Here is a 24,234-nt window from a genome sequence, read left to right as displayed (position 1 = left end):
TGCTAACATAAATTAAGCTTTAAAATTATCCAAAAACATAAGATAAAAATCAGATTTGGAGACTTTCTATCTACCACAATTTGGAGATTTTAGTCAAAACATGCCTTGAAGTTAGCAAACCTACACCAAATACCAATGAAAGAACATTCATTTTTCTCCCAACATCAAAATTCCCATACTAAACCAAAGATGTTGACTTGAACATAAATTAAGATGGACCAAAACACACAAGCTACTTTGGTGACAAGTAAATTTTGGAGTACAAAATGTTCTTGCAAAACATGAGACATGATATTTATCCTAGAAATGTTTTCTAGCACCTGAAAACAAACTAAGTAAACAACGAAATAGTTACTTTAATAGAATACAATTTGTTGACCAGCAATAATTGTTATTTGAGAGAAAAAAACAGCTCAGGAATGACACTAAAAAAAAAAAAAAAAACATGAAGCACTCATCACAGAACAAAAAAAGTTCCATCCTGGAAAGGAAATCTGCTGTCTAGATAATGAACATCAACTACCTGAATTAACAACAACAGAAAAAAAAAAAAAAAAAACAATTAAACAGTACCCCAAACCATTTTAAAACAATTATTTTGATTTGGAATTTTATTATTTTTTCTGAGCATGTCTACAAATCTGTCATTACAACATTATATGCTTTTCACACACCTGTGATGCCAGTAACAAACACTTTCTAGAAGACTGTACTATGTGCTTAGGAAAACACTGGGATAGAAAATTTTCTGTCTTACTTATAGGATCATTCTTAATCACACCAGCTGAAGGTAGAGTTTTCAACTCAGGAATCAGAGATAGGCAAGCTGAACTTTATAAGCCACTGATGTACTCACCCAAGAGAGAGCTCTTGAATCCAGCATCTGCTTTAGCAGGCAGCAGGAGTAGCTATGTGAATCAGAGGTACAAAATGGACATGTCCTAGAGTAGAGTCAAACTTAAGGACAATGGAGACCTGAGCTTAAATAATGGATCTTACTCTTACTAACTGTGTGACCCAGAGGAAAGTAACCTAGGTCAGTTTTCCCACCTGCAAAATGAGAGCAATAGTATATATCTTACAGCATTATTGTAAAGAATAAGTGAGATAACATAAGGCACCTAGCATAAGTTCAATGTCCTCCAACTCTTGGTTTTAAATCTTGACAAAGAATGATCAAAAATACTATACCATTTCTATGTTTAAAAGGAAAAAAAAAATGATATAGTGATAAATATTCTGGTTCCCTATAAGCATGTGTCAGGAGCAGGCAGAGTGGTAAGGCAGGAAAGAAGGGCCATAAATTCCCTTAGATTCTAGGGAAAAACTGCAGCTGCATCTGTTAGCCTATTATGCAATTCAACTCAAGTAAATGTTAGGGGATGCAACATAAAAATTAGACATTCTTTCCACCTTCACTGAATCACAATCTAAAACAGGTTCATACAGCGTTGCAGGCAATGCTGAAATCTAAAATTTTCTTAAAACCATAATAAACAATTGTTTTTATATAAATTTGTGGGCAAAATCAGTCCTGAACTTGAACTGGCTTAGAAGCTTTATAGCCTTTATTACTGCTTTGAGCATAAACATTTATGCATCTTAAGTTTCACCTTGTGGTGGAATCCAAAATCCCACCTTTGGGTTTGTACTGGAACTCTACCACTGGCTTTCCTGGGCCTCCAGCTTGCAGCTGGCAGATCGTGAGACTTAGCCTCCATCATCACATGAGCCAATCCCTCATAATAAATCTACGTATACATCTTATCTATAGCTCTATATCCTACTGGTTCTGCTCCTCTAAATAACCCTGATTAATACATTAGGAAAATGCCTACAGGTAAATATACAGCTCTCATAGTATGCTATATGCTATATCATATTTTGGAATTTTGGAGTTTTCTCTTTTCTATGCCCAGAGAGGCATTTCTACTATCAGAGATAGTCTTGAGTACAAGTCATAAATGGAAGGGGTGACCTCAGGTGAGCAAACAAGCATTTGCAGCTGGGAGAGCATCGTAAGACTGAAAGCTCTTATTGCAATATAGATATTATTTAGAAATAAATAACCTATAAAAGACTGAGGAGCAAGCTAGAGGAAGATGTCTGGAATTTAATGTACAAACTAATCAACCAGAGCTCCTGTTAAAATGTAGATTCTGATTGAATCAGGTGGGGGCTGAGATTCTAGTTCTCAGGTAATCACAACGCTGCTGGTCTAGGGCATTCACAGAGTAGAAAGGCCCCAGAGCAGTGATCCTAGAAGTGTACCAGAAGCATCAGAATCTCCTGGGAAGTTATTAGATACACAAACCCTAAAATATAAAGAAACTAAAATTTTATTGACCTAAATGAGTTGTGTAAATACCTTCCCTAAGAATAAAAGTAGAACATGTTTTAAATACTTTAAATACTTTAAAAATGAAATAGTTTAAATACTTTAAAAATGAAAGTAGCAGACCAGAACCTATTACATAAATAAAAGCCATTTCTGCAAACAATTTCCAAAGTCATAGCTCCTGCAATAACACTTGCAGTATAGGTTTTTACATTTTAAGAAGCCTCTGATAATATGTAGGCCAATTATTACAATTATATTTCTCAGTTGAACTACTAATTGTTAACAAAAAAAAAAATCATTTCTATTTTTCCTACGTAGTACATGCAAAGCTCTGTGAAGAAACCAAACTGAGTTTTATATTTCCTTGTACTGAGGACATGAAAACCACATCATGGTTCAGCTGACTTTTCCAGAGTAATGTTTATGCACTGCTTGGTTGATATGTAAATATATGTCAACATTTTGATTTATAGCTATAAATGATCTGTTTACATACACACAAACAGATTCATAAGTTATGGTACATTAATAGTTTAAAACAAAATATCCTTGAAGGACAAAGAACTTCAGGGCAAATCACAAATACATTGTCATGATCAGAGAAAAGATTTTCATTTTCTGAATGTGAAGTCCTTAGATGGTTAAATAGGGTTTCCAAAAATTGTTTAATAAATTGATGCACTCAGAATGCAGATTCAGTACATTTTTTAACTTCAAAAAAGTTTAAATTTAGAAGTTCACATCTCAATGAAAATCTGAGCATGCAGTTCTAGCCATAATCTGTTTTCAAAGAAATCAGTTACTAACACACTGTAAAGCATCACATGTATTTCAGGATTGGGGTGAACATCTCTGATTTTGCTAGGAGTCCGTATTTTAAAATAGTGGTTCTCTATTAAGTGGAAATTTTTTTCCCCGCTAGGGAACATTTGGCAATATCAGGAAACATCTTTGACTGTCAAAATCAGAGGAAGGGGAGTGAGGGATGGGTACTTCTGGCAGCTTGTGAGCAGAGGCCAGACATGCTGCTAAACCACTTGTAATGCACAGAATAGTCCACACAGCTTAGAATTTTCCAGGCTAAAATGCCAAGATAGTGCCAAGACTGAGAAAGCTGACTTAAGTAACAGGCTACAAAAATACAGAAAGACTGTCCCTAGTGCATCTTAACTACATTCCTTGCACAGTGTTAAGCAAAATAACAAATACTTGTTGCTTATTAAATCAACTACCTCTATTTAGCTGGGATCTTTGAGTCAGAGATGAAAAAGAACTAAAAAAGAGTTACCACACCTAAGATATCTACAATTACAAAATTGCAGTCATTGTCAGAACCCAAAAGAAACTTTAAAAATCACCCTGTCCAGACTAATTTCTCCATTTAGGAAAAATGTTTCTCACATAGAAGATGCTGTCTAATGTACTGATATGACATTGTTAACGGGAGAGGGCAGCCCTCTTCGTAGTTAAAATGAAGTGAGATCTTTACAAAATTATTAAAATCAGGTTTTGCTATTTTCCTTCTAATAGTATCAATGTCCCATACTTCCCTCAAGTTAATAAAGTATTTCCTTTATAAAAATTAAAATCAATGTGGTATCATAATAACTGCTATTTCACTAGCATGAAACAACATAAAATGTAATTATTTTCAAAAAACATATCAGAGACCTTAGTGGCCTACAGGCTTTTCTGCTTTCAAGATTGCTGGGATTTAAACCGTCATGAGAAATTCCGAACTGGCTTACATTTTTGAAACACAGGAACTGACAGTCATAAGGCCAAACATACCCTTAATAATCGATTCAGCCGCATACAGATCTCGTTTGTAGGTCACCTAAAGGACAGATAAACTTCATTAGACTTAACAGAGCAGGAAGGAATGTGCAGGCAATAAAATAATGCCCCCAGGGAAATTCTTGATTTTTCAGAAGCTATAAACATGTAATACTGACATTTTCTCGATTAGAAAAGCATCAGCAAATTCACATAAAATATATTCTATTTCTACAAATGGCTGATTGGTTTTTAAATCTTTGAATAAATTAAGATATCATGTGGCAGTGGTTACTGAAATCTTAATGTAACTCAAGTATTATACTTAAAGAAAATGTGGCAGCATTTAAACAACAGTGTTAACATGACTGCATAAAAATTAGGCTTTATACTAGAAAAAAAAAAAAAGGTAGGGCAGAAGTCTCCATATAACAAAAAAGTCACCAAGTTGCATTATTAGCTGAAAAAATTCTGAAAGGTCAATTTATGTTAAGAGGGACTGTCTTCTGAATTACATATATCTGTATATACCTAGGTAAGATTCACCTTGTAAGATTTTTATTAAAATGTCAATAAAATAAAAAGAGCCTATAGGGTACCACTATGTGCCTAAGAACAATGATGATCTTTTCTTAAAAATATGCAGCCTCCTCCTAATTGTAATCTGTTCCTTGTAATGTATGTGTCTGTCCTATGGCAGATACTTCACAGACCCACATCCAGTGAGCTCAGGTACAGAACATGTAAGTGCACTGTGTAGCAGAATTCTATATCACAGAGCTGAAATACACAGTAAATAAAGAGACAGTATTAATAAGCTTTTATAAGGTCCTAGAAACTGCACTCAAGTACCTAGGTATTTATGATGCAAGTTAGACCCATTTTGAGAAATTCCCACCATATTATTACCTCACCATACCTAAACTCAGCTGAAATAGCACACAGAAGCAGAATCAAACAAAATAGAGAAAAACTGAGCTGAATTAGGTGAGTGCCAGGTGTTGGGTTGGAATTTCACCTGTACAGGTGAAAGGTACAGAACCTTTCCTCTTCTTCAGGTGGCCCCTGAGGCTCTAGTGAGCACAGTCTGAAAACCAGCAAATTAGAGGATTGAAGTTGTTTCTCATCACTACAGGACTGATTTTTTTAAGTAATTTTTCATTATAGAGTATTGTGCAAGGTCAAAGGAAGACTACTGATTATGCTAACAGGATAAAAGGAACTTCAATACTCATTATCAGGCTGTTGGTTTTTTTAATTAAAATAAGGACAAACCATATTGTTGTAAAAGTTAGACGGAAAAAATGAATAACCCATCAATTGAGAATTACCACATTTTCCAGTCATACTGCTTTTGAAGTATGTTAGTTATGTAGAAAAAAATAAGGCTAAAAGTACATCAAAAGTCACTGGTTTGGGTTGGCATGTGTTGTTTAAAAGATACTATATAGCATTTCACATTTTAATAGATTGGTTGAATTGCTTGAACAACTTTTTATCTGTGTTACCAAGTGGGCTGCTACTTTATTTCTGGATGGTAAGGTATAGTTTTGGTCCAGGATTTACCTGCTAGGATAAAGGAATAGCAGAGGAATCTATTTTGGATAGAAGTGCAGTAGCCCACTTCACTAAACAAAGTTTCTGTATAAATCTAGTAGTTAGCTAATCTGGAGGATAAACACTCCAATCTCATAGACATGGTAAGGTAATAATATGGTGGGAATTTCTCATTCCTATCACGTCTACATGTTGTTCTTTCTGTGTTGAGACATAAAATAGTTAAAAAAAAAAAATCTTTCAGACACAGCCAGTTGGCCACTATCTTCAATAACTTAAGATGACACATAATGTTCTCCCATCTCTCCCTTCACAATAAATAGGCAAAACCTACATTTCAAAGATAACAGAATGTTTATTAGGTATAGATTTTTCAGAACTTATTTCCTTACCAATCATATATGTGTAGAAAATATTCTTTTCTGGACACCTATATAAAATGCTGGAAAACTATATAAAAATATCTGAAGAGAAACAATTTCACCATATTGTGTTTTTGAAGTTACAAAAACCAAATAGAGACTATTTTGTTTCTTTTGTTTTTAAACAGATGCTGAAATACTTGGACCTAAAAAAAAAAAAAAAAAAAGTGTATTCCCCAACAAAACGAATCCTCAAAAGTCATTCATTCCAATAATATTGTGATTATACAAAAACTTCAGAAACTCCTAAAAAAACACATTCAGACAATGGAACACAGTGGTTAAATTTCTTCAGTAACTGGTTATCAACCTTGTATGGCTTAAAGACAGTTTTGACATTTAGAAACAAGACATCTGTTCAATTAAGCCTGTACAGTGTAGTAAGAAGCCAAGCTAATTAAAAGTATACGGGGTCAAAAATATGGTACAACTCTAAATTAAAGGGACTCAAGTTGGTACGCAGACTAGATGAAATCTCATCAAAATAAGAGTGTTTACTTGGGCCTGTCAAAGCAAGATTACTCCAGGGAAGCATGACAGCTGATCCCTACTCCCAGAACCAGTTCTGTACTCCTCACTGCCCGTCACCCTGTGGGGGAGTGGGGTACTGTGGTCATTTTCTACTCTGCATGGTATTTGAAAGAAAAAAATACTGATATTATCTCCAGACCCCAGAAGAGTTAGCACAGGAAGGTGACATCAAGCCAGAATGTTTACTTTTTACTTTTACCAAAACATATTTATAAAATACAAAATACAGACCAGCTTGGCCAACACAGTGAGACCCCGTCTCTACTAAAAATACAAAAATCAGCCATGCATGGTGGCATGCACCTATAGTCCTAGCTATTCAGGAGGCTGAGGCAGAAGAATCACTTGAACCCAGGAGGCAGAGGTTGCAGTGAGCCGAGATCTTGCCACTGCACTCCAGCCTGGGTGACAGAGCAAGACTCCATCTCAAAAACATAAATTATTTAAATAAAATAAAATACAAAATAATCCTCCTGGGACTTCTGGTGGCAACTGAAATTCTACTACTGAAATTCTAGTACCACATGCATTCCTCAGAAATTTCAAGTCACTCTCTAAACCAGTGCGAAGTGAACTCCCTGACTTTTGAGGGGAAAGGGAAGGTATATTGCTCTGTGTTTCAGAATCCTCCTTTGCCTTACGCTGTTTCATGGTAATAAAATGCCTCCACCATGTCCAAATGTGTATTTTACTGTCAGATTTTGAATCATGTTTCAAGTACATGGCCATGCCATCTGAGTCCAGCATCTTTGGAAATAGTGTAGAATTAGGACACTAATTTCAAAGCATAAACTCCACTGTTGTGTAAAACAAATACTCTCGTCATACAAAATAAGATTACAAAATTAAAGTAAAAGCTTAATGACAAATCTTACAATGTTATCAAAAGGGGTTAAATAATCAGCTATGAAAATACCAAAAAGAGAAATCAAAGATGAGACAAGAGGTAGAAAGAGAAAATAGGGACCCTGAAAAAAACCTGCAATATTTGCATTCTAGTATCACCTCACTTAACAGGAAAAAAAAATGTGATACTAAAAAACAAACAAACCAAAAACCCTCATAACGTCTATCTGTAAGACATTTTCCCCAATCCAGAGCATGACAGGCCTTTTAGGGTCCAAGCTCCCTTTGAAGCACGGCATTATTCCAATCTCATTCATAAGAGTAAAGTTCTCTACTTCCGTTCCATGTCGAAAGTGATGCTATGAGGCTGATTTCTAGGGGACCTCGCCCTTTCGGCATGTGTTTCCCAGGCCTGCTACAGTGAATTACTACAAATTGGCAGGCTTCAAACAACAGAAATTTGGCTGGGCGCGGTGGCTCACGCCTGTAACCCCAGCACTTCGGGAGGCCGAGATGGGTGGATCACAAGGTCAGGAGATCAAGACCATCCTGGCCAACATGGTGAAACCCCGTCTCTACTAAAAATACAAAAATTAGCTAGGCATGGTGGTGCGCACCTGTAGTCCCAGCTACTTGGGAGGCTGAGACAAGGGAATCACTTGAACCAAAGAGTCGGAGGTTGCAGTGAGCCAAGATTGTGCCATTGCACTCCAGCCTGGTTACAGAGCAAGACTCAGTCTAAAAACAAACAAACAAACAAAAAACAGAAATACTTATATTCTCTCACACTCTGGAGATTAGACATCTCAAATCAAGATACAAGTAGGATCCTCTGAAGGCTTTTGGGAAGAATCCTTTCTAGCCTCTTCCTAGCTTCCAGTGATGGCTGGCAACCCCTGGCTTGCAGATGCATCACTCCAATATCCACCTCCATCACCACATGGCCTTCTCCCTATATCTGTGTCTCTTCTATTCTTGTACAGATATTAGTCATGCTGGCTTTAGGGCCTACACTACTCCAGCAGGGCCTCATCTTAACTTGATTATATCTGCAAAGACACTATTTCAAACTAAGGTCACATTCACAGGTGCCACAGATTAGGACTTGAACATACCTTTTTAGGGGACAGTTGAACCCATAACAACATCCCTAAAAAGGGATTCACCAGTGGAACCAAGAGAAGCACTGTGTGGAAAGGCCAATCAGGTTAGCCTGCACTAATATTTGTTGCACATAAAAGGGGAGCAGAGCATCAAGACGTACCTGAGGACTAACACTCTTGCTGGAGAGAACAGAGAAATATGAACACCTCACCAAAAAGAAAACACTGAAGACGGAATGTAACATTCAGAGAGCAATGTGCTGCTTCCTTTTCATCCATAGATCTCAATAGTGCTTTACAAACGTGATGAAGGCTCTGAACATGCACAAGAGGTAAATAATCATAGCCCCAAAGATGTCAAAAGTGAGACGAGGGATTATTGACATGTTAGTAGCAATAAAACGCCTTAGAGTTTTCACATTTTTTTCTTGGTCTTCAAATTAGGCCTGCCAGACAGTCAAAGGAGTTCCAAAGAAATGTGGGTCAGGATCTTTAATGAAGCATCTAATTGGTAATTGCCAAAAATCCTCATAATTAATATCACTGAGCCATATACAGAAAAGGATGAATAAAACGTTTGCCTGCTGGGTTGTCATCAACCCACCAGGCAGGCATTTTAGGTTGTCCTTAAATGAAGAGTAATACTGCATGAATTTTCTCTACCGCATAAATTTTCTCTACCAGGCAATAATTCAAACATGTCAATATTTTGGAGTCTTAGAATTCAACATTTTAAATATTTAAGATTATCCTGAGACAATCTTAGCATGCAGTGAGGCTGATCACATTGTTGTGCAAAATAACTGATCAACTTATAGGGCTTTCTGTTTTAAAAATCAGTAAGGAAATATGCTTATAGACTCAATTAGAATGAATCTTTACTAATCAGATTTTGATGGATGTTTCATAATATTTCCAAAGACTACAAGCAATATTTCAAACGCAGCAGTATGTATTTCAAGATTATGAAATAATCTTATTTCCAAATGTACTTATTTCTTATTTCCAGACTCTTATTTCCAAATGTCCTGTTCAATTCAACTAATGAAACAAAGAATCACACTCTAAACCATCCCTGGCCTTGATAAGAAGCTGCAGTATGATAGTGCCATTATCTTGTTTGCAATAAGTACTCTATTCCCTCCAAAAGAGGTTAGGCCAGGCGTAGTGGCTCACACCTGTAATCCCAGTACTTTGGGAGGCCGAAGTGGGCAGATAGCCTGAGCTCAGGAGTTCAAGACTAGGCTGGCCAACATGGTGAAACCCCATCTCTACCAAAAATACAAAAATTAGCCAGGTGTGGTGGTAGGCACCTATAATCCCAGCTACTTGGGAGGCTGAGACAGGAGAATCGCTTGAAACTAGGAGGTGGAGGTTGCAATGAAGTGAGACCGCACCATTGCCCTCCAGTCTGGGCAAGAAGAGTGAAACTCCGTTAAAAAAAAAAAAAAAAAAAAAGTAATTTAGCCATTAAAGGAGCTGGGCCCTGCCACAAGAAACAGTCTAATTCCTCACAGTGGGACAGAGAGTGGATCCAGCCACTGCTCCCACTAGGTCAGAACTGTTGCAGATATCCTTTCAACCCAGTTAAGTTGGAACAACCACCCAGGGCCTGAAAGGAAATGTTGATACTGCAGGCAAGGGTGTAGCTTTAATCCAACTGAGTGAAGAAAAAAAAAAAAGACTATTGATATGGTTTGGATCTGTGTCCCTGCCCAAATCTCATGTGGAATTGTAATCTCTAACAATGCAGGTAAGACCTGATGGGGGTGATTGGATCATGGGGGCAGATTTCCGCCTTGGAGCTGTTCTGCAAGTGAGTGAGGCCTCAAAGTGTCTTACTCCTCCTTTGCCTTCTGCCATGATTGGAAGCCTCCTGAGGCCTCCCCAGAAGCAGAAGCTGCTATGCTTCCTGTACTGCTTGCAGAACCATGAGCCAATTAAACCTCTTTCCTTTATAAATTACTCAATCTCAGGTATTTCTTTATATCAATGTGAGAACAGACTAATAAAACTATCTACAGAGAGGAAGAAAAAGAAAAAAGTGAATAAACCAATCACAGGTTAAAATGAGATGTGTCTGAGTAAATTATCTCCAAGTGAATTTTCTTGAAGCCAAGCAATAGAAGGGATACTACACACTGATGATTCAGTAAACCCGTGAGATTCCTTTAACTCCCACTCAATGCACTACTGGTTTTCAATGTACACCCACACAAACACATAAAAGCACAGAAAAGAACCCAAGCAAGGTATCATCCCTCTTACCTTCCAGAGGTCTGGTGATCCTTCTACAAGTTTGGCTTTAGTGCGACAGTATTTTAGGGCCAATTGCAAACACTCAGTTCCAAATTCCAAGTCATAGTCAGTACACTGGTGTAGAAACAACAACAACAACAAAAAAAAATTAAGCTAAAACACTATTTTAAGTAAAACTAAGGCTTTTATTTCATAATCAATTGCAAACAAAGGAAGAGCCTAGAGGGCTCAAACTATTTAATCAGCTACTGATTGAGCTATAACATCCCCATTAGCTAAAAGCAAAACAGTGAATAGGAATACTGCAATCATCATATGAAGCAAAACAAATAGTGAATAGGAATAGTGCAATCATATGAGTTTTGAGATTCCTCAGTAGTTCTAGGTGTAAAATAAATGTAATACTTGGTTTCCTGTGCTTATAAGTTACCTTTCCAAATATGTTTATAAAATGCCTGAAGGTATAGCTGAGGATTATCATAACTATTGATAAATATATATCTAATCTTATTTATCTTAATCTCATATCTTGTATTTATATCAGGTCATTTGCAGGTCACAGTTCTCTTGTTTTAATAATGAAAATATCAATAACTTTTAATTATTTACATTTTGTTTATAAACATGGAACATTTAGTCTTTCATTGTGAGAAAAAGTGTAAACATATACATTTAGTAAAAATAAAGAAAACAATTTTTAGCATTTTAAGCAGAGCCATTAAAATAACCAAGTAATAATCCAATTCAGCTGAACAATACTCAGGGTACCTATCCTGTCTCCAAGTTCTATTTTAAGTACCGGATATATAAAGGTAAATGACACATGTATTATGCCCTCAAGGAACTCAGGTCTAGAAGGGGAGGCTGGCATCTAACAAGCAGTTTGTAACAGAACCTGATAGATGCAGCACTAGAAGAATGTCTAGAGGTAGATATTTTATCCATTCTCAGTGGATAAAATACTTAATTCTATGTGAGGGCATCAGGAAGGCCTATCAGAGGAAATGGCTTGATCTCCAACAGTATAATAAAATGGAACAAGGGGGATTATGTTTAAATCAAAAGGTGCCATGCAACGTTATGGAGATTTGAGACATTTAGTAGACTAATTTTTTTTTTTTTTTTTTTTTTGAGACAGGGTGTTGCTCTGTCGCACAGACTGGATCCACCATGCCCAGCCAAGACTTATTTTAGAAAGAATATCCATGTAAGAATTGCAGGAAGGCAACAAATATGAATATGGAATCAAGCACCCCTTGCCAAAGCTGTTTTATTACACTGAAGGTTACAAAATTCCAACTGTAGTGATTTGTAAAATTAGTGAACAAAATATAACCAGATATGCATAGAGCGTTAATTTGACCACAAGAGTCCCAGTTTATACCTTCTATTTTTATATACTACATAAAACAACATAGATGTAGGTATTCTTAAAAGACTACTATGAACAGTAGTTACATTCAAATAAGTTGTGATGAGTGTTGGTAAACCTTTGTTTTGTACTTCCAACATCCGTACCACATGTAGTTGTTTGTGATCGAGATGTATGTACAATAAACGAAGTCCTCTTTAACATATGGTTAAATCTTAAAAATAACCTTGACTCCTTCTGAGTCACTCCAGAGGGGCAAAATATCAAACACATCCCTGGATTGCCTCAAAAGTACTCACACCTGCCATATTGAGAGGAGTCCATAGAAACAGGTACTTCCTATCTCAGGTAGTGGTATGAAACATACTTGATGCTGTGTTCCCACCCACAGTGCCACCAGGCACTGTCCTAGCCAAGAGTGCAAAAGCCTGCAAATTGCATGAAGCCTTTAGGAGTCCAGTCACCAGTGTCAAAGGGAAACATGGACAATTATAGGTTAAGTACATTTGAAATATATACAGAAAATGGAGGCTGGACAATCTTAGACTAGTCTGAATTTGTTATTAAATAGGCTAATATTACAAATGAGATTTTCATATTTTTTGCAAGAAAACCTTTCTTAGCAGTCAGTTCAAAAAATGTATGCTTGGCTGGGCACGATGGCTCACGCCTATAATCCCAGCACTTTGGGAGACTGAGGCAGGTGGATCACCTAAGGTCAGGAGTTCGAGACCAGGCTGGCCAACATGGTGAAACCCCGTCTCTACTAAAACTACAAAAATTAGCCGGGTGTGGTGGCAGATGCAGGCAATTCAAGTTACTTGGGAGGCTGAGGCAGAAGAATTGCCTGAATAGAGGAGGCAGAGGTTGCACTGAGCAGAGATCGCACCATTGCACTCCTGGGTGACAAGAGCAAAATTCCATCTCAAAAAAAAGAAAAAAGTATACTTAGTAAAAAATTAAAGTCTAAACATTTTAATCAAGAATATTGATGACTTTTTTTTTGAGACAGGGTCTCACTCTGTCACCCAGGCTAGAGTGGAGTGGTATGAACACAGTTCACTGCAGCCTTTATCTCCTGGCCTCAAGCAATCCTCCTACCTCAGCCTCCCAAGAAGCTGAGTACACAAGTTCATGTTACCATGCCTGGCTAATATTTTTTTATTTTTTCTAGATAGAAGATCTTATTATGTTACACAGGTTGGTCTCAAATTCCTGGGTTCAAACACTCCTCCTGCCTAGGCCTCCCAAAGTGCTGGGATTACAGGAGTGAGCCACTGCACCCAGCCTGGGTTTCTACTTTTGTCTAGGATACAGAAAATTGCAAAAAGTAGTGCTTATATCTGAACAAAAGAAAATGCAAATAAACTACAAAAGTATAATCTTTTCTTCAACCCTTCAGAGCTGAAGTCACAGGACAACCTAGGAGCCTTAAACCTAAGAAAGACATGTCTCCCCACCCTGAAGGGAGAGAAGATGCGATTACCAGCGCACGTAAGTCAGAGCACAAGAGGAAGAGACACTGGGTGCCATGCAGTCAGGTAAGAAGAAGAAAGCTAAAAACTTCAAAAATTGGTAAAGAGCAAACGGAAGCTACTGAAAGAATATAAAACCTCTGGGACCCACAGTCACAAAAGGAGTTCACAAACACATGCAGGCTCCTCTCTTGTGATCTCCTATTGGGTGCCCATAACTAATATTATTTGAAGGAGACAGTCATCAGATGTATATTCTAATCTCAAGTCAATTGCTAAATAAAATTTCAGTTTAAAAAAATCAATAGTGTTGATAAAATGAAATCATAAAACATAGTAAATTAATCCAAAGGCCAACAGAAAAGTGAGAAAAAGAACAGGTGGAACAAATACAAAGCAACTAGCAAGATTATTTTAGACAAGAAAGTTAATGAATGAGAGAGGGTATTGCACAAAATGTTTTGACATTTGTGATTCACTATGGGGAGGATTATAGTTATAATAATATCATTGATCACATGAGAAACACACACACAAACATACAGACACTGAAAACCATCTGCCTCTCCAAACTTGGCCCCCCCAAAATAGTGTCTAACAGCCTTCTGCCAAGGCAAAAGCCCTAAGGACACTTATCAGAGATCCCCCAAAAAGCAAGTCCAATCAAGTTATGTTACAGAAATGCACAGCCAACACACCCCAAGTAGAAAACTCATCAAGTCTAACCAGTCCCCAGTTAAAACATGAGCAGAAAACCCGTATTAAGCTGTTACCCAAGGAAAGACTGTAACATGAAAGACCAAAATGGCAAAAATAAAGCACCCGAGAATTTCAAAACTGCAATTTTTAAAAAACTATTAATAGATCTAGGAAGATAAAGAATTTGAAATCAAGTGACAGAGTAACATTTAAAAAAGTGGAAAAGGAAAGAGTCGTATGACTCATCGACAAAGTCAAATATCTAAATAAAAATACTAAAATTTCAGGAAAAACAGAAAAAGACAAAAACAACTAAATAATTCAAGATATTCCAAAGATTAAAAACATTGAATTTCCAGATTAAGAGAAATTATAGAGTGTGGAAGCTAACGGGTGAGGTGAAAGTATGCCAAACCCACTTAACAAAAATTATCTTACAAACAAGCTGTAATCCAGATGTGTTGGGACTTCATAGAAACAATAAAACTTAGAACAAAGAGGCAAATTATTCACAATTCTTGGGGTAATGATTTTAAACACAGAATTCTACTCCCAGGAGAGTTATCAAGTTTGAGGGCAGAATATGAACTTTTCCTCACATTCAAAGTATCAAAGGAATTTTATTACCCATGCATTGTTTTCTTTCCTACACTTTTTAAGACTTTAAATATTAGATTCATAGCAAAATGGAGTAAAAGGTAAAGATTTACATATACCCTCAAGCCCCCACATACACACGACCTCTCCCACTATTGAAACCTTGTAAACACAGTGGTATGTGTATTAGCATCAATAAAAACTACATTGACACTTATTATCATTCAAAGCCCATAATTTACATTATGACCCATGCATGGTATTATACATTCTATGAGTTTTCACAAGTGTACAATGATATACATCCATCACTGTAGTTATCATAGAGTAGTTTCACTATAGTGAAATTTCTCTGTGTACCATCTATACATAACTCCTGCCCCCAACCCCGTGCAACCACTCATTCTTTTAATGCCTCCATAGTTTGTCTTTTCCAGAAATACATAGTTGCAATCGTAGAATATTTAGCTGTTTTACATTGGATTCTTTCACACCAAAATATACATTTAAATTCCCTTTTGGTGATTTTATAGCTAATTTCTTTTTAGGAGTGAATAATATTTCATCATCTTGATGTACCATACTTTGTTTATCCCCTCACCTAAGCTATTCATGTTGGTTCCAGTTTTGGCAATTATGACTAAAGTTGCTATAAACATTCACGTGCAGGGTTTTAATGTGGACATAACTCATTCGGGTCTTATGGTAAAGAGTATGTTTTGTAAGATGCTGCCAAACTGTCTTTTAAAGTGACTGTCACTTCACATTTGCATTTTAAGTTTTACATTTAGGTCTGATCCATTTTGAATTAATGGTTGCGGCAGGTTGAAAGTGTGTCCCTAGATTTATTTTTGGCATGTGGTTGTCTAGTTGTTCCAACAACATTTGGTTGAAAAGGCAGCAAATCTTTGCTATATTGTATTGCCTTTGTTTTTCTGCCAAAGACCAATTGATTACATTTATGTGATTCTATTTCTAGTGTCTTTATTTCATTCCATTGAATCATTTATCTATTCTTTAAGCCAACACCACACAGCCACAGTTTCTGCAGCTTTATAGTAACTCTTAAAGTCAGGTAGTGTCAGTCCTCCAACTTTATTCTTTGCTTTCAATATTGTGTTAGCTATTTTAGGTCTTGTTCCTCTTCAGATAAACTTAGAATAAGTTTGTCAATACTCCAAAATAACTTGCTGACATTTTGATTGGGATTGCATCAAATTTGTAGATCACAATGGGGAGAATTTATATCCTGATAACTTTGAGTCTTCCTATTCACAAACATGGGACACATCTCCATTTAAGTAGTTCTTTGAAGTCTTTCAGAGTTTTGCAGTTTTCCTCAAAAAGGTTTTGAACATTTTGTTAGATTTATGCCCAAGTATCATTTTGGGGGTTGCTAATGTAAAGAGTAATCTATGTCTATTTTCAAACTACACATGTTCATGCTGGTACAAACAAAAGCAATGGGCTTTTATTAGCCTCATAGCCTGCAACTTTTGGGCTTCTATTAGCCTCATAGCCTGCAACTTTTCTATTACTGTCCACTAATTCCATAACTTCTGTCAATGCTTTCAGATTTCCCACACAGACAATCATGTCATCTGTGAAAAATGATTTCTTCCTTCCCAATCACAATACTTAGTTCATTTCCTTCTTTTATTAAATAGAAATTCCAGGACAGTGTTGAAAAAGAGCACTGAGAAGGCACATCCTTGCCTTGTTCTTGATATTACCAGGAAAGCTTTTGATTTTCTCACCATTAATAATGTTAGCTGCAGGTGTTCTGTGGGTATTTTTTTAAATCAAGAAAGATCTCTATTTCTCATTTTCGGAAATGTATCATAAACGAGTGTTGTATTATGTCGAATGCTTTTTCTGTATCCATTAATATGATCATGTGATTTTTCTCTTTCTGCATGTTGATGTGAGGAAATACATTAGATTTTGAATTTTGAACCAGTCTTGTGTGTATCTAAGATGAATCCCAGTCAGTTGTGGGGTTTTGCTTTTGTACATTGTTGAATTCAGCTTGGTGATATTTTGATGAGGACCATGACATCTCTACATTGATGAGAGAGATTGACCAGTTTCCTTGTAACATCTTTTTTGTATGGTTTATTGAATTAGGGTAATTCTGGTATCACAGAATGAGTTAAGGAAGTATTCCCTTTGCTTCTATCTTCTGGAGAAACTGTAGAGAGTTGGTATAATTTCTTTCTTAAAAGTTTGGTAGAAATTACCAGTGAACCCACCTAAGTCTAGTACTTTATATATTAGGTTGTTAATTATTGACTCTATTTATTTAACAGATGCTGCCTTAAGATTTCCTAATTCTTCCTATATGATTTTGGGCTACTGTGTCCTTCAATGAACTGGTCCATTTCACCTAAGTTACTAAGTTTTTAGGCACAGAGTTGTTCATTATATTCCTTTATTGTCCTTTTAAAGTTCATGGGATCTGTAGTAATGGATTTCTGATGTTAATTTGTGTATTCTTTCTTAGCTTGGCTGATCTATGTTATCTTGTCAAAGAACCAGATTTTGGTCTGGTAGATTTCTCTCTATTGACTTCCTATTATCAATTTCATCTATTTCTGCTCCAATTTTTATTTGCTTTCTTCTGCTTAATCTGCTCTTCTTCATTCTAGTTTCCTAAAATAGAAGCCTACATGATTGATTTTAGGTCTTTCTTTTTTAACATATGCATTCAATGCTATCATTTTTCCTTTAAGCACTGTCCTTGCTGCATTCCAAAATTTTGGTGCATTCCATTTTATTTAGTTTGAAATATTGTTCTGAGATTTCTTTTTCACATGTGTTATTTAAGAGTGTGTTGTTTAGTCTCCGAGTATTTTTGGATTTTCCAGGTACCTTTGTTATTGATTTCTAGTTTAATTTCATTGAAGTCTGAGAATAGGGCTTGTGTTATTCCTGTTCTTTTAACTTTGTTAAGGTGTGTTTTATGGCCCAAAAAGTGGTCTATCTTGTTGAATGTTCCACATGAGCATGAGAATAATGTGTAATCTGCTGTTTGTGAATGAAGTAACTAGATGTCAATTTTACTCAGTTAATTGATAGTGTCATTGGGGTCAAGTATGTCTTTAACCAAGATTCTACCCGTGGATCTGTCCATTTACCTTTCTCTTCTTGCAATTCTATTAGTTTTTGCCTCACATATAAGGATGGTCTGTTGTTAGATGAGTACACATTAAGCATTGTTTTATGTCCTTGGAAGAGTGACCCTTCTATCATTATGTAATGCCCCTTTAGTAAATGTCCTAGATTTTGCAATATACTTTTACAACTAATCTGTGACCACTTTCCAATAATGGTGTGCCACTTGATGAATAGGGCAAGTGTCTTACAAAATAATCCTAATTACTTCCTCCCATCCCTTATGTCATTGTCATTCATTTCACTATGTAAGCACACAATCAGATACATTGTTGCTATTATTGTTTTGAACAAACTTACCTGTTAGACTCAGGAAAATAAATTTTACCTTCATTGCCTCCTCAACTGAAGTTTTTCCTTTATGTATATCCATGTTTCTGACCTACATAAATTTCTGAAGATTTTGAACATTTTTTACAAGGCAGGTCTACTGGCCAAAAAAATTCCATTTTTGTTTGTCTGTGAAAGTCCATTCCTTCTTTACTTTTGAAAAAATAATTTTGCAGGGAACAGAATTCTAGGGTGGTAGGTTTCCTCATGCAAACATTTTAAAAATATTTTATTTTCTTCCTGCCTGCATGGCTACTGAAGAGAAGTCAGATGTAATTCTATGGGTAAGGTGTTTATCTTTTCAGTATATTTTTCTTATTTTTTGCTTTTGTGTAGTTTGACTATAATATGCCTAAGTGTAGTTTACTTGGAATTTACACAGTTTGGTATTCCTGAAGGTTTCTGGATCTTTGGTTTGCTTTCTAACATTGATTTGGAGAAATTTCCAGTCATGGTTACTTCAAATATTGCTTCCATTCCTTCCTTCTTCTGGTATGCTCATTATATGTGTGTTATGTGTTTTATAGTTGCCCATGATTCTTGGATATTCTGTTATTTTTTTCCATCTTTTTCTATTTGCTTTTCAGTTTTGCAAATTTCTGTGAAGATATACACTCAAGTTTAGATAGTCTTTCCTCATTCGTGTCTAGTCTACTGATAAGGCATCAAAGGCATTCTTCATTTTTATGATAGTGTTTCTGATCTCCAGCATTTCTTTTTGGTTCTTTCCATTTCCATCTCTCTGCTTACACTGCCTACATCTGTTCTTGTTGCTATCTACTTTAACCATTAGAGCCCTTGGCATATTAATCATAGTTGTTTTAAATTCTCAGTTGGGTAATTTCAATGTTGCCATATCTGGGTCTGGTTCTTATGCTCACTATTTCTCACACTTCATAAATTTTCCTTGATAGCTGGACATGATTACTGGGTAAAAGAAACTAAGGTAAATCGGACCTGTGCTTTCACTTTCTCAGTTCTCCCCCTCTCCCCAGAGGATGACTAGAGTGGGATGGAGTTGAGTGGGAAGGCTGGGGTTAGGTAGAGGCAATAGTTTAGGCCCTTATAAAACAATTTTTGAGGGTGGGCCTCCTCATTAATAACAGAATGCTCTAGCATTTTTCACAATGGTTGTTTCCCTTCCTCCATAGGAAGCACAATAAGATTTTTCTCCAGTACCCATTTTAAGAACCTGGTCAAGCTCCTGGAAGTAAAACTCATAAGACTGTGGGGGCTCCCCTTTGACTGGGTCCTCCTGAAGCTAACTCACACTTGTCTATACTGAGTCTCTAGCAATTCTTCAATTGTAATTTAGGTTTTCCTACCTTGTCACTATTCCCCAAGGAGATTTCTGCTCTGGTAAATTGTGATTCTCTGTAGTCACCTGTCTGTCTCTCCAGTTTCGGGGACAGCAATTTGCCCTGTGACCTCACCCCTCTGAAAGATATGAAAAGTTTATTTTTTGGTTGTTCAATATTTTACTTGTAAGATGGAATAACAACTCCTAAGTTCCCTACATGCCAGGCAAGAAACCAGAAGTCCCCCATGCACTCTTTTTCAGGAAACTATAGTAGGATATAGTCCTCTATAAAACTGGGAGAGAAAAAAATGAGAAAATGACATGGGATACAGATATCCTATATAGAAGAGCAACAAAGGGAATTGCTAGGACAGCGGTGAAGAAAAACCTCAAGATGATTGCTGTGCAGGTGGCAGAATGATAAACCAGGTAGAAAAGGTTAAGAATGAACAAAAGCTCTCAGAAGGAATGGGTTATCTCTGGGAGACAGAAGAGGATAGGGTTGGCATGAAGACTTTATTTTTGTACCCTTTGTCATGTATATACTATTCTTTTATTAGTTCTTGCCCAAAAAAGTTATTGTCATGTTATGTAATGTTTAAGTTATATGTCCTGTGTAGTAAAACATGTTATATTCCTGAAAAACATGCTTATAAATAAGAGTTATGGTTTTGTTTCTGAACATATATATTTAATATTTCCAACAAATCAGTCTCATGTTCTGGTGATATTTAAGTTACAGATCATTTAAAATTTACACAACTGGCCAGATGTGGTGTTTCATGCCTGTAATCCCAGCACTTTGAGAGGCTAAGGTGGGATCAGCACTTGAGGCCAGGAGTTCAAGACTAGCCTGGGAAACAAAGTGACTCTCTACAAAAAAGGTAAAATATTAGTCATGTGTTGGGGTGTGTGCCTATAGTCCAAGCTACTCAGAAGGCTGAGCCAGGTGAACTGCTTGAGCCCAGGAGTCCGAGGCTGCAGTGAACCACATTCACACCTCTGCACTCCAACCTGGGCAATGCAGAGTGAGACACCATCTCTAATAGAAAAATATTAAGTTATTTAAAAATCTAAACACCCATTGTAAAAATAATACTTATGTATTATTGCTATATTATAAAATTTTAGATCTAGCTACCATCATGATAAACACAGGGTATTCGTTTTCTCACAAGCCAATCAGCTTAGTTTTTTCTAATAGTAATTTAAACGAATGTACAAACTGTACATTACAACTCATAACATGTCCTTAAATAGGATTTGCTTAATAAAAGTATACATGTATTCTCATGAATATGAGGCACCATTACCAATTGATTAAGAGCATGGACACATAAGTCAAATAGACTTGGGTTCCAACCATGGTGTTGCCATGTAACAAGTTGTCAGACTCTGGACAAGCTATTCAATCTGTCTCTCAGCTTCTTCCACATTGGGGAATGGAAGATAAAAGTTATTATAAAAAACAAACCTAACAGCACATCTGATGTACCTGGCATAGTATCTAGTTTATGACAAGTTCTTCATAAAATCTAAATAATTACTGGTTATAGATGTAAATGGTTAACCCTAAAAATTGAGGTTTAAAAGTTCCCAGATGCTAATCAACAACATCTAATGGCTGTGTAGAGACGTTCTGCTTTCTCTGCAGGGAGATTGAGGGTTGCTCTGACAATACACACCATCTTCTCCTTCTGCTTTTTCTTATACCTAATGTCCATTTAGGAAAAGGGCAGATTCATTCATGTTGTTAAAAATAGTGGGATTTCCTTCTTTTGTGGCTAAATACCATTCCAGTGGGTGCACATGTGATCACATTCTATCTATTCATCAATGGACACAGGGTTTTTTTCCATATCTCGACTACTGTGAACAATGCATCAGTGACGTTTCAATGAATATGGGAGTGAGGCGCTTATTTCATTTCCTTGGGACATATCCATAAGTGAAATTGCTAGATTATATGCTAGTTCTATTTTCAATTGTTTGAGGAACCTCCTCATTGCTTGCTTTAATGGCTATACTAATTTATATCCCCATCAACAGAGACTCAAAGTCCTCTTTTGTCCACATCCTCACCAACACTTGTTCTTTCTCTAGTCTTTTCGATAATAATCATTCTAACAACTGTGATTTCACCCTTATCTTCACTTGACCAACTGGTTTCTGTAATCAACCTGGAAAATTGGCTTTACTTCTCTCATGGCTCCTCTGGAATTTTCATTGTCAACACAGTCTCTAACTGGAAGCTCCATCCATCATCTCTCTTCCTTACTCCTAACCGAGGCCTTTTGCCTCACTGAGGTGTCCAATCCCATGAAACCTCCAATTGCTCTTGGTTAGAAAACCTATTTTCTTAGACTACTCTTATCAACAAGGAGACTATGGTTAATGGCATGAATAATTTTATTAGTAGCACCCCAACTTCCTTGTCCATCCGTTAGATCTTCTTTACAAACCCTAACCACAATATCATGTAATCTGTTTTATTATCTTAACCTTTGGCTTATGCTTTTATCAGTTACACAGGCACATGGTTTAAGACCCAAATATCTCTACAAGGTCAGTTATGAAAAAAAGTCCACCCCACTCCCTTCACTCCATTTTGTCCTCCCTGTAGACAATCATTGTTCATTTAACTATTCTAATATGTTTCTCCATATGTAACAGTCAATTTTTGCTGAGTAACAAATATGCACACAAAAAAATTCAGTGGCATGCAGCAATAAACTTTCACTTCTCACTCACATAGTTGTGACATGGCTGAGGTAACTGTTCCAAGCTGCAGGGCTGTGACAGCTCTGCTCCTTGTGTTTACTCTGCAGCTCAGACCGGAGGGGCAGCAACCAACCACAGTATGCCTTCCTTAAGGCAATAAAAGTAGCAAAACAGGGCAAGTCCAACAGCACAATCACAATTTTGGCCCTCCACCTATATCAATCACATCTGGTAAAAATCTCACTTCGAAAGCAAGTCAGGCAACCAAATCAAGGAGAAGGAAAACAAACTTAATTCACCAGGAGGCCATTGCAAGGGCACAAAAGTAGAACACTATTGCTGAAGACTGAACAATTGATACCATAATTTACCTTTCATTCCATATCTCTAAATTACATTCTTATGATGATGTCTCTCGACTTTTCTGTCTTGGCTATGATCTACAGAAGAATTTTGTCCTTCTTCCAAACTTCACCTCAATATACACTAACACTTCCCATTCCCCTCCTTTAAATATCATAATTTTGGTTAAATCAGTATTGAGTGTTTAAATCAGTGGCTATGTAAACACTACTCATAGCTGAGTCACATATTATTAAAATTCGTTTCTTATACAATTCTGTTTACCTGGAATTATAGCTTATCTTTTGTTTTATGTGGTTTTATGTATGCTTATGACTCATTCAATGCCAAACACTTAGCTATTCATTGAAATCTACTCTCAAGATGTTCAGACACAAGGCACTGCACCAATTTTATATTCCTGAAAAGGTCACCCTTAACGTCCTCTGATCTTATCCAACAGACTTCTTGTCTTCTCTGCCAGTCATTCAGCCATCATCCTAAGAACTCCCTACATCGTCGTCTTGGAAAGAGTCTTCATCTCTCTCCCATCATGGATCCCCTAGCTTCTGTATCCCGTGCAATCTGCTTCCTTGATTGACTCATTTTGGAACTCTCATTTTGGAGGGTTGGAATAAATCCTCCAATACCTTCTGTAGAGTGATTGGGTTAAGGTGTTTATGGGTACCACTGAGGTTAGTATTTTTAGGTCTCTCTTCCTGCACTGGACAGACTGCCCAAAGAAAATTCTTCCAGTCTCCAGCCTGGAAAAAAAAAGCCAAGCCACCAAGATAACACCTGGCTGAGTGGGAGAAGCAGCCATGGACTTTCCTATTTGGCAGTCAGTAAGCATATGGTTGTTAGTCACTGTTTTTGGCAACACACTCAGTCCTTCTACAGCATCCTATGTTCTCCCAGTATAGACACAGCACTTCATCACCACCTGCCTCTGCTAAAGTGGAAAGGAGATTTAGAGATCAGACTGCTTAAACAGCTTTCAGCCAACCCTCCTTATTTTGCCCCCCTCATTCCATTCCAGAGGTACCTGGTGCTGCTAGGTCTTGGACTTTGAGAATTCTACAGCAGACAGTTTTAATTCCTAGCTTTCCCCAACCATTTGCTTGTAATTTGGCCTTCTCCAAGCTGAATCTGTTAGTACTAATTCACTTGTTTTCCAGCTATTCTTCATGTGTCATTGTCACCTCTCCTATTCTTTTGAGAATCTGTAATTTTTAATCGCTTTCTAGTAGCTTTTTAAAATTATTATTATATTTTAAGTTCTAGGGTACATGGGTACATGTGCACAACGTGCAGGTTTGTTACATATGTATACATGTGCCATGTTGGTGTGCTGCACCCATTAACTCGTCATTTACATTAGGTATATCT

The 24,234-nt window shown here is 36.7% G+C and overlaps 1 protein-coding gene across 2 annotated transcripts in view; it reads right to left on the bottom strand.

Annotated features, from left to right (window-relative positions):
- The window catches only part of ISPD (isoprenoid synthase domain containing), a 334,494-nt gene that overhangs the window by 216,213 nt on the left and 94,047 nt on the right, over positions 1 to 24,234 (bottom strand). For both annotated transcript variants that reach the window (XM_011983950.1, XM_011983951.1), the window contains 2 exons: positions 10,845 to 10,949; positions 4,133 to 4,178 (listed from right to left, as the gene is read on the bottom strand). In XM_011983950.1, coding sequence (XP_011839340.1) covers positions 4,133 to 4,178; positions 10,845 to 10,949 — 151 coding nt within the window. The remainder of the gene's footprint in view (positions 1 to 4,132; positions 4,179 to 10,844; positions 10,950 to 24,234) is intronic.

Source organism: Mandrillus leucophaeus, unplaced genomic scaffold (genome assembly GCF_000951045.1).
Source record: "Mandrillus leucophaeus isolate KB7577 unplaced genomic scaffold, Mleu.le_1.0 Scaffold258, whole genome shotgun sequence".
Taxonomy (NCBI): Eukaryota; Metazoa; Chordata; class Mammalia; order Primates; family Cercopithecidae; genus Mandrillus; species Mandrillus leucophaeus.
Note: the sequence above shows the minus strand (reverse complement) of the source record. Positions and strands in the feature narration are given on the sequence as shown.